We start from the raw sequence: 13,722 nt of genomic DNA, 5'->3' as shown, positions 1-13,722 counted from the left end.
TGCATGATCCTGGGAAGCCGGAAACTTCCAGTGGGAACCCTCTCTTAACCCATTTCCGGTGCGGTGCTCACCTTCGGCCATGGCCTTGATGTTATCAAGCACGGGCATCACTTTAGGTCTTAGCTGTTCATGAATTCCGCCTCCCAGCAATGACTTAATATCTAAATGCAAAGAAGCAGAAGGGGCTATGAGGGTCGGCTCCATGAATTTCCTCTCCTCTTACTCATATTTTCCTCCCGCTGCAAGATTTCCTGCCTTGGAAAGTCATCTGGGGTCTCTCCTGCCCTGAAAGCCACCTTTTCATCCTCGACCCCGTGCAGGTGTTGCTTCTTAGGGGAGATTTCTTCATGCTATTCAAAGTTCCCACACCAGCCGTCCCCAGTGAAAAAGCAATCAGCACAGATGGGGTATTTAATCCTACAGGTGTGCCCTGCTGGTGTTGCAGTGGAGATGAGCCCATACAGAGACAGGGAGAGTGCGCCCCCCAGCGCCTTCCCCGGAAATCACACCCAGCCTCTCCGGGTGCCGCGCCAGAGCTCACCTACTGAGTTTCCATAAACAATATATGTGTCTTCCCATTGCTCTGTGTTGTCGTTTGCACTTGATATTGTCATTATTTTTCATTTGTCCATTTTATTGTGTGTGAAGCAGTATGTCATTGTAGTTTTAATTTTCTACCTTCTAATGGTTAGTAATTTTGACTAATGATGTCTAATGACTTATTTGATATATGTATATTTTCTTTGGGAAAGTATGTCTGTTTTGGGGGGGTGTTTGTTTTCTTATTGAGTTTTGAGGGTAGTGCTTATATATTTAGAATACAAGGGGCTGTGTCCGTGAGCATCTGGGCTTCTCCAGCTGCTGTGTGCATCCGCTTGTCAGATGTGGCCTGTGGTATCAGGACAGCCTGAGACGTAACTTTTGGGGTCTGGGAATGCTCGAAAGTGTTTCCATATATATCAACGGTAATCGTTTCTTTGCTTTATGCCATTTTGGGTACAAAAGTATTCACAGGAACGCTCAGCTTTCGGATAGTGGGAAACCTGTCCTAGGAACACAGTGTTTACAAAGTTGAGCCGTACGTGCTTGTGCCCCTGATCTCTTCAGCTAGGCCAGGGTTTCCCAACAATGACACTATGGACATTTGGAGCTGGATAATTCTTCGTGGTGGGGGCTGTCCTGTGTGTTGTAGGGTGTTTGGAACCTCCGTGGCCTCTACCCACAGATGCCGGCCGCACTGCCCTCCCCAACCCCCGTCACCTACTGGGACAACCAAAATGTCTCCAGACGCTGCCAGATGTTTCTTGGAAGGCAAAACAGCCGCTGGCGGAGAACCACTGAGCGAGGCTGTGTGGGACCTCCTTGGGAGCCTGCAGGGACCAGCATTGCCCACTCCCCCTATTTCTGAAGCCCACTGGTTTCTCCGGGGAGCCCATCACCGTCTGTGACAGTGGACCTGACAGAGACCCACTTCATCCGTCACATGGGGAGTGCAGAACAAGCACTCGCGACCCCAGGAAAGCAAAGGCATTCTTCCCAGAAAGGCTGCATTTTAGTCATCGCGTAACAAATGGCTAACTGTGCGTAACTCTAGGGAATTGTTCTGCTTTGCGCCAACTTTGATGCAGAACTTGTAGAAATGGCATACTTGATCGCTTAGCCCATGCTTCATGGGAGATGGCCAGAGCATCTTCTAGCCAAAACCAACCAGCCAACCAACCAACAAACCAACAAGCAAACCAAGTTGAGGCAACTTCAAGTTTTACTCACTATCCAGATCTGAGAACGCCTTTTTCTTCGTGGTCGCGTACTGGCTCAGTACATAGTTGATTTGCTAAAAAATAAAATAAAATAAAATAAGATAAGATAAGATAAGATAAGATAAGATAAAATAAAATTACACGAAACTTTCCTAAAATCCAAAGCCTCTAATTCTTAGGGATACTTATATCTCTATATACTGATACCCAGACTTCTTAACAACACTCTAAAACTTATTGGTTTAGGAAACAGGATTTCTAGTTTCTCCTGATTCTGTGCCTTGGCACTGTGAAGAGCCCGGGTGGGGCCGGCGGGCCTGGGGACAGACGGGCCCCTCCCCTGACATGGCCTCTCATCTTCTAAGGGCCAGCCTGGGTGTGCTCACACGATGGCCTTGGCAGCAAGAGAAGAGGAGAGGACACTGTGAGGTCTCAGGAAACCTGAGGTCAGAGTGAGCTCAAGGTCACACCCGTTGCATTCTTTTTGTCAAAGCAAGTCATAGGCACGGAGCAGATTCAAGGGGTTGGAAACAGATCTAGCTCTTCAGGCGAGGGACCAGAAAGAACTCAAGGCCATTTGTAATCAATCTACCGCACTAGGACCCACCATTTTATTCAGTGGCTACTATGGAGCTGGCCTCCGAAGTGGCGCTTACCCTCCGGTCTTCTGTGCCCTAACGGACCTGCTTCCCACCCCCTCTGCGACACTGGGTGTTACAATTTGTTAAATAATCATTGCCAATCCCCTCAGTGAAAATGTACATGTGTATTTAAATTTTCGTTTTTCCAACTACTAAAGGTTAAATATCTTGCTATGTTTGGGGCCCGTTGTATTTCCTCATTAAATGGACTACTCACATTCTGCCCATTTTTTTATGTGTTTGTTAGATGTCTTCATATATTTTGAACTAGATAAGTTTCCCCAAAAGTCATGACCATTTAGGATCCTTCCAAGATTCTGAAAGCAATCCCAAAGTTCAAAGGCCATGACTGCTATATGGTTAATGTTGCCACCTTTTTGGGAAAAGGGTTTTACTTTGAAGTCTTTAGAATGGTGGGTGAAAACAATATGAATTTTTATTCACAGATGGGGAGAAGGAAACATTTCCCTCTTACAAAGCTATGAATAAAATTAGCTTCTCTAATCCCAATATTAAAAAATGCTTGCATTTTTTGCTCTTTTGGTTCCAACCCCACTTTCATTTTTTTAAAGATTTTATTTATTTGACAGAGAGAGAGACAGCCAGCGAGAGAGGGAACACAAGCAGGGGGAGTGGGAGAGGAAGAAGCAGGCTCCTAGCGGAGGAGCCTGATGTGGGGCTCGATCCCATAACGCCGGGATCACGCCCTGAGCTGAAGGCAGACGCTTAACAACTGTGCCACCCAGGCGCCCCCCAACCCCACTTTTAAAAACTGGTACAATATTTAATATGTCAGTATTGTTTAGAATATAATAAACTTAGAAGAGCACATCTCTGTGTGAAAAGGTCCACGGATTCTGGCGGCTGTGGCTAGGGAATTCAACAGGAAAGCATCCTCTTTCACATACTCGTACCCATGAGCTCAGCATCAATTATTTGGGCTGGTTTCTGCTCAGACATTTTAAAAAAACAATATTCTCTAGAGGCAAGACATCAATGTGCTTCTGGGATACAGAAAAACATGCCCTCCAGCCACACTGTTCCCATTCTCCCAAAAACAACTTCTGGGTGTGCGTGTATGTGGGCATGTGTGTGTGTATCCCCTTCCCAAGGAATTCTACACATGTACACAGATATTAGCAAATGGGTGTTTATAAAGCAGAAAACTCTTGAAACTCTTGTCTCACGACAAGAGTAACTTCATGCAAACCACGCGTAGTTAACTATATTGCCAAAGAGAAAGGACAATGGCGTCCAAAGATTTTTCTTTAAAAAAAAAAAAAATCACAAGACCCATAAAATAGTTAAGCAGTTATATAATAAATACTATAATTTTATGTTATACCTTAAAATAAAGGAAAAGAAAGTCATAAAATAACGACACCGGTTCTGAAATGATGCTTTTGTACGCTTTTAAAAATCACGCACTCGGCCTTTATTTCTTCATCTACGAAATTAAAAGATAGCACCTGTCTACACTGATTCACTGGGCTTCTAGAAGTCCAAATGAGATTCCAAATATGTACAGGGACTCAGAAAGGCCCCCAACCCCGAGCGTCATGGGATAGAGAGTTGTGGTTTTTACCGCTGGCGTTCCATTCAGGAGGGTTCTCAAGTCTTTGAAATTGCTGTCTGCCAGTTTCCGAGTCTTTTCGATCTGGGTCCTCAGGTGGTGGTTTGCCACAAAACCATAGATGATACCCACGCTGCCAGAAATGGAAAAGAGAAGGAAGGGCATTTACCACGTGACCCATGGTCTTCCGGCCAGGCACAGAGCTGCTGGGCAGATCCCACCACGACCCCATAATCCAACATGTAGACCACAACATGGGACTCAGCCCTCTCACAGGAGACACACAGCCATTTAAGATATGCTGTTCTGTTACATATGAATCTCATAAATGGAACAGTGTTTCCACTAAATTGTGATGGGAACAGAAGGAGCAAGGTTTACAAGGCAGTGTGTGCAACAGAGCGTCATTCCTGCCCACGTGGGAATGTGGGTGCACACCGTCCTGCCCAGCGCACACACAAACACACCCCGCGGGCATACCTCTGCTCCCTCCAAAGAAGACTATCAGGAGAAATACCAAAATGAAAGAATGGTTTGGGCTTCCTAATCGAGTTGTTGCTCTGATTGTCTTTACTACTTTTTTGTTGTCCAAGTGGAAAAGAAACATGAGTTACTTTAGTATCAAGCTGCCCTGTGAGAAGCTGCAAACAGTAGCATACATACTGTAACATTCTATTTTATATGACATACAGAATCAAGAAACCAGTGGTGCTAAAAGTCAGTGTTTGTATTTGGGTAGAGGTGACTAATGACATCATGGGCGTGCTCACGTCATGCAAGTTGATGCCTACGTAATTATGATATGGACGCTCTTCTCTACATAAAATATACTTCAATAGAGTTTCAAAAACACTGTGAAAGGTATCTTGCATGAAAAGCTAATCTACGTGAAAATTAAAAACACATTTTCAAGCCATCTAAAATGTCTGCATTTAATCATTTTAAGGGCTCTTAATGTTAACTAGTTACTAACAATCCCCTGACTTAAATTAATTTGACCAGTTGGTTTGTTTTTGTGTCAAAGCCTTTCAACATTAAAATGTTACCTTGAAAATTGCTAATTAGCAAGGCCCTTCTGGATTTAGCCACTAGATGGCAGCAAGGAACTACCTAAACTCTAAACAGTATTTACTACAGAAATTAATGACAAAATTGTTTGTTTGTAAACATCCAATGGAAGATGTGGATAGGTTTCTAGAAAAAGGTTTTGCACATAATAGGCAAACTTGCTCCCAGGCAACTCCTCCGTCTTGGGGAATGGGGATAGGCATTCGCCCTATTTACAGTCACGATTCATTCCAAGCAACATTGGTTCATTGTTGGTCTCACTTAGAACATACTTTCCCAATGCGGTATTACAGAAGTACCTTAGGTTTTCCAGACTAATCTGAAAAAAGTCTGTAACACACACTGTTGGACATTCTTATGGTTAACAAATTGCCGTGGAATGTGTACTAGAGTAGGAGTGAGACGTGTGTTCTAACCCCACTGTTGCCCCTAACTCACACTTGGGAGCTTGAGAAAGTCACTTTCCTTCTGTGAGCCTGGCTGGTATTGCAAAACTGAAAATTAAATTGTATAAGTACTTCTCAAACAGCAAAGGAGAGGGGTTACTGGATGTCCACAAGGTCTCCAAGACCTTTTTAAAATTTTATTAGTTTTTTAAAAGATTTATTTATTTATTTGAGAGAGAGAGCGTGAAAGGGAGAGAGAGCACAAGCGGGGGGAGGGGGGAAGGCGTAGAGGGAGAAGCAGACTCCCTGCCAAGCAGGGAGCCTGATGCAGAACTCAATCCCAGGACCCTGGGACTGTGACCTGAGCTGAAGGCAGACGTTTAACTGACTGAGCCACACAGACGCCCCTCCAAGACCTTTTTTTAAAGTTTGGGTTCATGCTGATGGTAATTGAAAAGAAATGAACATTAAAAATAGTCTGTGCCATTTGGAAAGACCACCTTACAATCCATCTTTGCCATTCGTAAGTCTGCACTGGTATTTACGAAGCAGGCAATATACTGTAAGAGTAATAGTTAAGTGCTGCGCTTATGCCGAATAAGGACAAATGACCCAACATAAATGACTCCGGAGTAGGGTGAACAGAAGAAGAGAAAAAGTTGGCTTGTAGCGAGGCACCTGGAGCTTTATTTGCATTGCCCAATTTCAAATATTCCATCTCATGATGAGTCAGGGCCACCGCCTGAATACACCTGCCCACCACAACATTTCAAGCTGGGGGCCCCTTGCTCTCTCTCCCCAACATGCCCACACTGTCATTCATCACGCTCCAGACCCATTTTGTCACAGAGGAAGTCAAAATGAACTTGGAAAACAAAGAACAGGCCCAAGTTCACTTGGCTTTCCCTGAATTCCCTGGACGGGAGAAGAACCTCCTTGCCTTGAACTCTCAGAGTGCTCTCCCTGAGATTCTGGGGGGCTATTTCTCACTTCATACTCTAGATTGCCCTATTTCTAACCTATGTTTGATTTCCCTAGAAAGAGGCAGAAACTGCTTCTTTGTCACCTTTGGGTAAATGATGGGTCTCTTGTCCATAGTGGGTGCTCAATGAAAGTGGGTTTACGGACTGGGCTTTGTTTCATTTGATCCATTTAGAAGATTAGCCATATGTTTGGGGTGTCTAGGTCATAACCTGTCTTTGTTCCTTTACTGAATAAATGCCTTTACTCAAAAGATCATCAATCAGTAAAATGAATTGCAATACAACTTAGCAATAAAACACTGAATTTCAATGTGACATACTTAAAAAGACCTATATTTCTGCCCATCAGTTATGGATCCAATTAAAATGAAAGCATTGATCTTTTTAAAAAACAAACTGTCTTAGAATTCTGGAATAAAATTCAGCAACTTTCAAAGCTAATTTTCAGACCCGTAACACATTGTAAATCTTATATTTAAGTTAAGGATGGCAAATTCGAATGCCTACGTGGGCTGACAGAAAGCATGAAGGGCAAGTGTATGGTATGAATCTCTGGGAGCTGGGAGGTCACAGGTGGGAGTGGGGACAGATGCTCTGTTTAGCAAGTGCAACCATGATGCAAGACCAGTATTGCCAGATTTTCCAATTATTCACAAAAATCCGGAAATCTGGATTTTTATGTAAAATCTTCCCTTTTTAAATATTTCCAACTAATTTTAAAAAAAGCTAAATACTATGCAAACCAATTGATAGTCTCCATTTGTGATCTCCAATTAAACTCCTATTTATTTATTTATTTAAAATTTATTTTATTTATCTTTTAGGGAGAGAGAGTGTGCATGTGCACAGGTGGGGGAGGGGCAGAGGGAGAGGGAGAGAATCTCAAGCCAACTCCCCCCTGAGATCATGACCTGAGCTGAAATCAAGAGTCCAATGCTTAACTGACTGAGCTACCCAGGCAACCTTTAAAACTCCTATTTAAACACAAATAGAGAATAAAGAAGTTATGCTTTTGTTGCCCTTGGTTTACAAAGTCCTTATTACTCAATACATTTTTTAAGCAAAAAAATAAACAAAAAACAAAACTAAAAAAACCTCACACGAATTAATGTTGTGTTTTTTTTAAACAACCATCAGTCAACTATTAGAATAGGAGAACACTGAGGGAAATTTGCCTCACACAAAAAGGGAATAAAATTTCAAGAACTATTAGCAATCTGGCATTTGACATGTGTTTTTATGCAGTGCAACAAAATCTCTTGAAATTTTTAGCCGAAGACAGGAACTTTAATTTTTATGGCATATTAGTTTTTCATCTTCTATATTTTATTATGGACAGGCCAATTTTCTCCCATATACACTTAAAAGTATAATAAGGGTAAACCTTTAAAATTTGTAGCAATTTTTTCCCTTCCAATTTCCACTGACTTAATGAAATTAGCCAATAAAAGCCAAATGAATGTTTTCAGTCTATAACTGATCTCTTATTTTTTAAAGATAATTTTTAAATTTTAATGTCAAATAACTATTCCCCTCTCAGTCACATTAAGAAAGTCTCATGATTTTCAGGCATGCTTGCTCAGTTTCTCTTCTAGAATCTTGTGGCCTCTAAGCCAGGAATTGACCATCACAATCCTAATAAAAAAATGAATTTTGAAAATAGCCAACTTCCTGACAGAAACTGGGATTCAATTTTCACCATGGCAATCGGCAAAGGCTGACTTACTGTACTCAGAAACTTAGAAATACACTGGAAAAATCAAGGTGTGGCTGTTTGATCCTTTTTTGTTGTTGTCCATCACATTTTTGGAATTCTGAAAAACGCAGTGATGACAAAGCCCGAAGGAAAGAAAGGAGAGGAAACTTGGCTTTGTCTGGAGTCGGACACATCTGCTGGAACAGTCTACAGCGAGAGGTGGAAATTCAATCTTCTGCTGATGGTCAAACAGACTTACATAAACATATGTCAACGTCTGTGAATTCCAACATTCCACAGCTGACTTTGGAAAAGCTCAGAGAGAGAACATGACCACATATATTCCATGTATATGAGGGGGCCTTTCTCTTTAACACCTATGCCTTTCTCAATTAAAAAAAAATTTTTAAATTTGTTTTAAATGAAAAAAAGGGTGGATGAAAAATAAGAGTACTCAAGACCAGTTTAAAAACCAACTTCGGATTAAATGCAATGTAGTATAAAGCCACAGAACAAAACTGAGCCTGATAAAAGGCGAGTAGGCTGCTCTGGGTTTATCAACTGGTTTTTAAAAAATCATATCCAAAGATTATTCATCAGTTGTATCCAATCTCTGCTGAGGTCAGTCTAAGCCAGAGGCTACACCTCCTTTTCTTTCTCTTTCTGCCTTCTAGCTTTGTTGACATTCTTTTGCCTCTTGTCTTTTTTTTTTTTTTAAGAGACATAGAGACAAGAGAGAGAGCACTCGAGCGCACTTGTGCGCAGGGGCAGGGAGGAGGGGCAGAGGAAGAGGGAGAGAGAATCTTAAGTAGGCTTCACCCCCAGCGCAGAGCCTGAAGCAGGGCAGGGCTCAATCTCAGCACCCTGAGATCATGACCTAACCCGAAATCAGGAGTTTGACGTCCAACTGCTCAACCGACTGAGCCACCCGGGTGTCCCCCCTCTTATTTTATCTAATATGATTTTTGTGGACATACTTTCTTCTCCTTCCTATCTAATAACATAGAAATCTTTGCTTTCCCTACGTCTGTAATTTTTTGGCTAGCTTTTTTTTTTTTTTTTTTTAAGATTTTGTTTATTTATTTGAGAGAGAGAGTGAGCATGAGTTGGGGGGGGCAGAGGGAGAGGCCGACTCCCCCCGCTGAGCAGGGAGCCCAATGCTGGACTCAATCCCAGGACCCTGAGATCATGACCTGAGCCGAAGGCAGAGGCTTAACTGACTGAGCCCCCCAGGCGCCTCTCTTTTTGGCTAGTTTTGATTACTTGCAGATAATACAGAGCTACTATTCCACTCATAATGTTGAAATACTTGCAAACCAATAGAGGTTTCAAAAGAAAGACATCATAATAGCTATTCCAAATTTATAAATGCAAGCCAAGAAATTGAAATCTTTAGTGTGAGTTTAAGGTAAATGAAACAATCTCAAATACTACTCTTTTTTAGAGCTATTTGTGATTCATATAGAAATTCAATACATTATGTAAAATTTGTTTTAAGTTCTAACTTAGCCTCAAATAGGTGATTAACTTGTTTTAATTATATTGAAATTTGAAGATGTGGTTTTTAAATTAGTAAGTTTTACTTGGGTGGGGAAACATCTTTTTTAATAGTTTTAAGATTTTTTTTTTAAACTTATTTATTTGACAGAGAGAGAGAAACAAAGAGAAAGAGAAAACAAGCACAAACAGGGGGAGCAGCAGGTAGAGGGAGAAGCAGGCTCCCCACTGAACAGGGAGCCTGACGGGGATCTTCGATCCCAGAACCCTGAGACCATGACCTGAGCTGAAGGCAGATGCTTAACCGACTGAGCCACCCAGGGACCTCTGGGGAAACATATCTAGACTGAATGCAGAGAAGGCTATAGAGAATCACAGCATGTCTTTTCTTAAAGAATTTTCTAAACTAAAATATCCCTGGGAGAAAAAAAAAAAGAACTTATCTAAATTTATTTGATGGATCTGAGTTCTGAAGAATAAAAAAATTGTAGCATTCATTTTACATATAAATGAAAGCCGAGTTTATCTCTGACTTTGTAGCTTTATTGTTCGTGTATTTTGGTACTTTAAAAAAACTTTTTAAAGATTCTATTTATTTGAGAGAGAGAGAGAGAGGGCGCGTGGGCGCGGGCACAAGTGGGGGAGGGGCAAAGGGAGAGGGAGAAGCAGACTCCCCACTGAGCAGGGAGCCCCACCCAGGCTCAATCCCAGGACCCTGAGATCATGACCCGAGGGAAAGTCAAAGGCTTAACAGACTGAGCCACCCAGGCGCCCCAGTGGCATTTTAAACATAATGTACATAATTCAAACAGTTCAGGGTGAAATATAACATATATGGGGGCGCCTGGGTGGCACAGCGGTTAAGCGTCTGCCTTCGGCTCAGGGCGTGATCCCGGCGATCTGGGATCGAGCCCCACATCAGGCTCTTCTGCTATGAGCCTGCTTCTTCCTCTCCCACTCCCCCTGCTTGTGTTCCCTCTCTCGCTGGCTGTCTCTATCTCTGTCGAATAAATAAAATCTTAAAAAAAAAAAAAGAAATATAACATATATGGCACCATAATTATATGTAATGTAAGTAAAAGCCCAATTTAAAAATAGAAACTCAATATAGAATATGTGCTTTATTAAAAAAAAATTGGGAAGTCTATTCTTACATATGTAAACATTTATTTGGGTAAATAAGTAACTACATGCAACAAAGAATTTTCCTGAAATCACGGCACATGTATTTGTATCAAGTGAAAACTATTAACTTGTTGGATAAGGAATCACGTTAACAAGAAGCCCGAAGGGCAAGAATTTTCAGATACACTTTGTCGTGGGAGCCTCATCTTTGCTGTCCAGAGTGTGCCTCTAGAGAGGGGGACGCGTGGCTCTCCAAGTCTCTGGATGAAAAGATGGAAGTTTTCGGCTTAAAAGAAAAGCACGAGCATCTCTGCTGGGTCTGACAGGTCTTTGGACTGCATGGAACACTTTCCTGGTAGCTGGGGAGGAGGGAACCACTCCCACAGCTGTAGTGGGGTCTGTGCATTCCCGACAGTATTTCAAACACAAAGCAGAGAGACAGGGACATCTGAAATTACCATTGACCTGATCTCAAGCTGCTTTTCAGAATTCAAGGTGCAGGAACAGGTTCAAATTATTCACAAAGAGAGAGTTGGAGAGACAGAGAGACAAAGAAGAGAGAACAGAAAAACCCTCCCTGGCAGTCAAACAAGGGTGCGTGTGTGTGAGATTGGCAACCCATTCAGGTGGGTCCTGTTTGCACCTAGACTGTTAGGGTCTATTATTTAACTAATTTCAGAAAAAGTATGTCTTTGTTCCCCCCCACCAAAAAAAAAAGAAACACCTGCCCTGGAATCAGTGGTAATGCACTGGCTTTTGCTTTTGGGGGGAGATTTTTTTGGTTGGTTAAGTTTAATTTTTGGTGCAATGAATTCAGTAGGTAATACTTGAGCGTGATAGATAATTCCAAAGAGACAAAACGTCTATCTGCAGTGAGAAGTGATTTCCTTCCTACCGCCCAGAACCAGCAAATTGCCTTCCCAGAGGCCACCACTGCTACCTACCTGTATGCTCTAGGCAAATACAACCAAGTGTTTGTGTCTCTCTCCTTTTTTGTTTTTGTCATAGGGACCGTGTTCTATACACAGTCTGCAAGCTGCTTCTCTCAATTCATCTCTCCTGGGGACTGTTTCATATCAGCACGCCTAGGGCTGCCCTGTCCCTTCCAACAGGTATAGTGCATTCTGACAAACAATCACCCCAAAGCAGATGTCCTACCAGGACCCTGCTAATGGCCACACTTGCAGAACTTTTCTTCTTGGATTTCCAGCTAAAACTTCAGCTGGTAGGCCAGCTGAAACTGTTCTGTTTAATTTTGTTCAATTTCTGTTTAGTTCTGAATTCTGCTTAAATCCCCTTATGTAAGTTATTTAGCAAACCCTGAAAAATCTTACAGCTACCGAGCAAATGAGGTGCTTGGAGAAAAAAGTGAGGAGGAGGCTGACTTCCTGTTCTCACTGTCTCTGTGTCTCCTTGGGGCCTAGCATTATTCACGTTGTGGGCACTTTATTTCTGTCGCTAAATGTCAGGACACTCATTGGCTGAATGAATGAGGAGATGTAGAACCATGAGCAAATACCACAACCAGGGGGCCAGGGATGTGGAGCACATTCCTCAGCCGAGGATCCTGATTTGCTCTTGACAAGAAGGTTACTTTTTTTCTTTTTTAAGATTTATTTATTTATGAGAGAGAGAGAGAGAAAGAGAGTGGGGTGGAGGGGCAGAGGGAGAGAGGGTCCTAAGCAGACACTGCACTGAGTGTGGAGCCTGACGTGGGGCTCGATCTCACGACCCTGAGATCCTGACCTGAACCGAAACCAGGAGTTGGATCCTTAACCCACCGGGCCACCCAGGCGTCCCGGGAATGCTGGTGTCTTAAAAGCAGTGTACTTCGGGTCTGCCAGTCACTTGGAAAACTTATGGCGGCAGAAGGAACCGCAGAAGAAACATTCTAAATCATGAAGCGTGTTCTAGGCTTCAGGAGAGGGTAGCAGCTTAACTACAAATTCAAGAAAACTAGGTTTATTATTAGAAAGTTAAATCTATTCTACAATATTCTCACATTCCCCCGTTGGGGGACTGTACCTATCCTTCAAGATCCCTTTGGATGTAAAAATCAACCAGCAAATGCTCTGCCTTCTGCAGGCTGCCTGTCTCCAAACAGCTATTTCAGGCAGACGCTGCTGCTCGGGGAGGTAAATAGTTTTTGCAGGCCAAGATGTATCAGCTTGTCTCCAAGAGGGGAAAAATACCAAAGGGTTGGCTTAGCGTGTAAATTAGGGCAGCCTGATTACCACAGTAACTTCTGGTCACAATGACACTGTTTTGAACCACCCTGGACACCCATTTTTGTTCTCTTCTGTTTTGTGGGTGTGTTGTTGTCATCGTTGTTTGGCTTTAAACTCATGGGCTTAACAGTTAAAACATGGGACATTCCTCACCCACCCAAAAACACAAATCCGCTGTGCTCCAAGACGCTACTTGCCTTATGAATATGCAAATCACCAGGAGGGTGATTGTAAAGTATTTCCTCAGGAAGGTCCCATTTTTCTTCTGTCGCTGATGCATTTCTCCACCACACTTGTTACAGCAACGGCACACACCAAAGCAAAACCCCACCAGGGGCATCAGAAAAATGAAGAGCAGTCCCAGGACAGCACAAATGATAATCCCGATTTCATAGTAGATAATCTGCAAGTCAAACAAAAGAAACAGCATCTACCGTAACACAAAATAACAAGTAGAACATTCCACAGTGTGCATGTTTCATTTGGGTTAACCTATTTGCCACCATGAGTTGAATCTTAATGTGTGTGTGTGTGTGTGTGTGTATTTCCATCTTGATGCTCCTTCTCTTTTCTTTTTTTTAAGAGGGAAGGGCAGGGGGGGAGGGAGAGAGAGAATCTTAAGCAGATTCCACACCTAGCGAATGGAGCCTGACGAAGGGCTCGACCTCACGACCCTGAGGTCATGACATGAGCTGAAATCGAGAGTCAGACGCTTAACTGACTGAGCCCCCCTGGAGTCCCTTGGTGCCCTTCTTGAAACAGAGG

General features: G+C 42.6%; 1 protein-coding gene across 1 annotated transcript in view; it reads right to left on the bottom strand.

Moving 5' to 3' along the window:
* The window catches only part of PROM1 (prominin 1), a 98,454-nt gene that overhangs the window by 38,132 nt on the left and 46,600 nt on the right, over positions 1 to 13,722 (bottom strand). The window contains exons 3-6 of the mRNA XM_008685797.2: positions 13,155 to 13,360; positions 3,987 to 4,107; positions 1,771 to 1,834; positions 72 to 161 (exon numbers count right to left, since the gene is read on the bottom strand). Of these exons, the coding sequence (XP_008684019.2) occupies positions 72 to 161; positions 1,771 to 1,834; positions 3,987 to 4,107; positions 13,155 to 13,360 (481 nt within the window). The remainder of the gene's footprint in view (positions 1 to 71; positions 162 to 1,770; positions 1,835 to 3,986; positions 4,108 to 13,154; positions 13,361 to 13,722) is intronic.

This window comes from Ursus maritimus, unplaced genomic scaffold (assembly GCF_017311325.1).
Source record: "Ursus maritimus isolate PB19 unplaced genomic scaffold, ASM1731132v1 scaffold_8, whole genome shotgun sequence".
Lineage (NCBI taxonomy): Eukaryota > Metazoa > Chordata > Mammalia > Carnivora > Ursidae > Ursus > Ursus maritimus.
The sequence above is the reverse complement of the archived record's forward strand: the minus strand, read 5'-3'. Positions and strand labels throughout refer to the sequence as shown.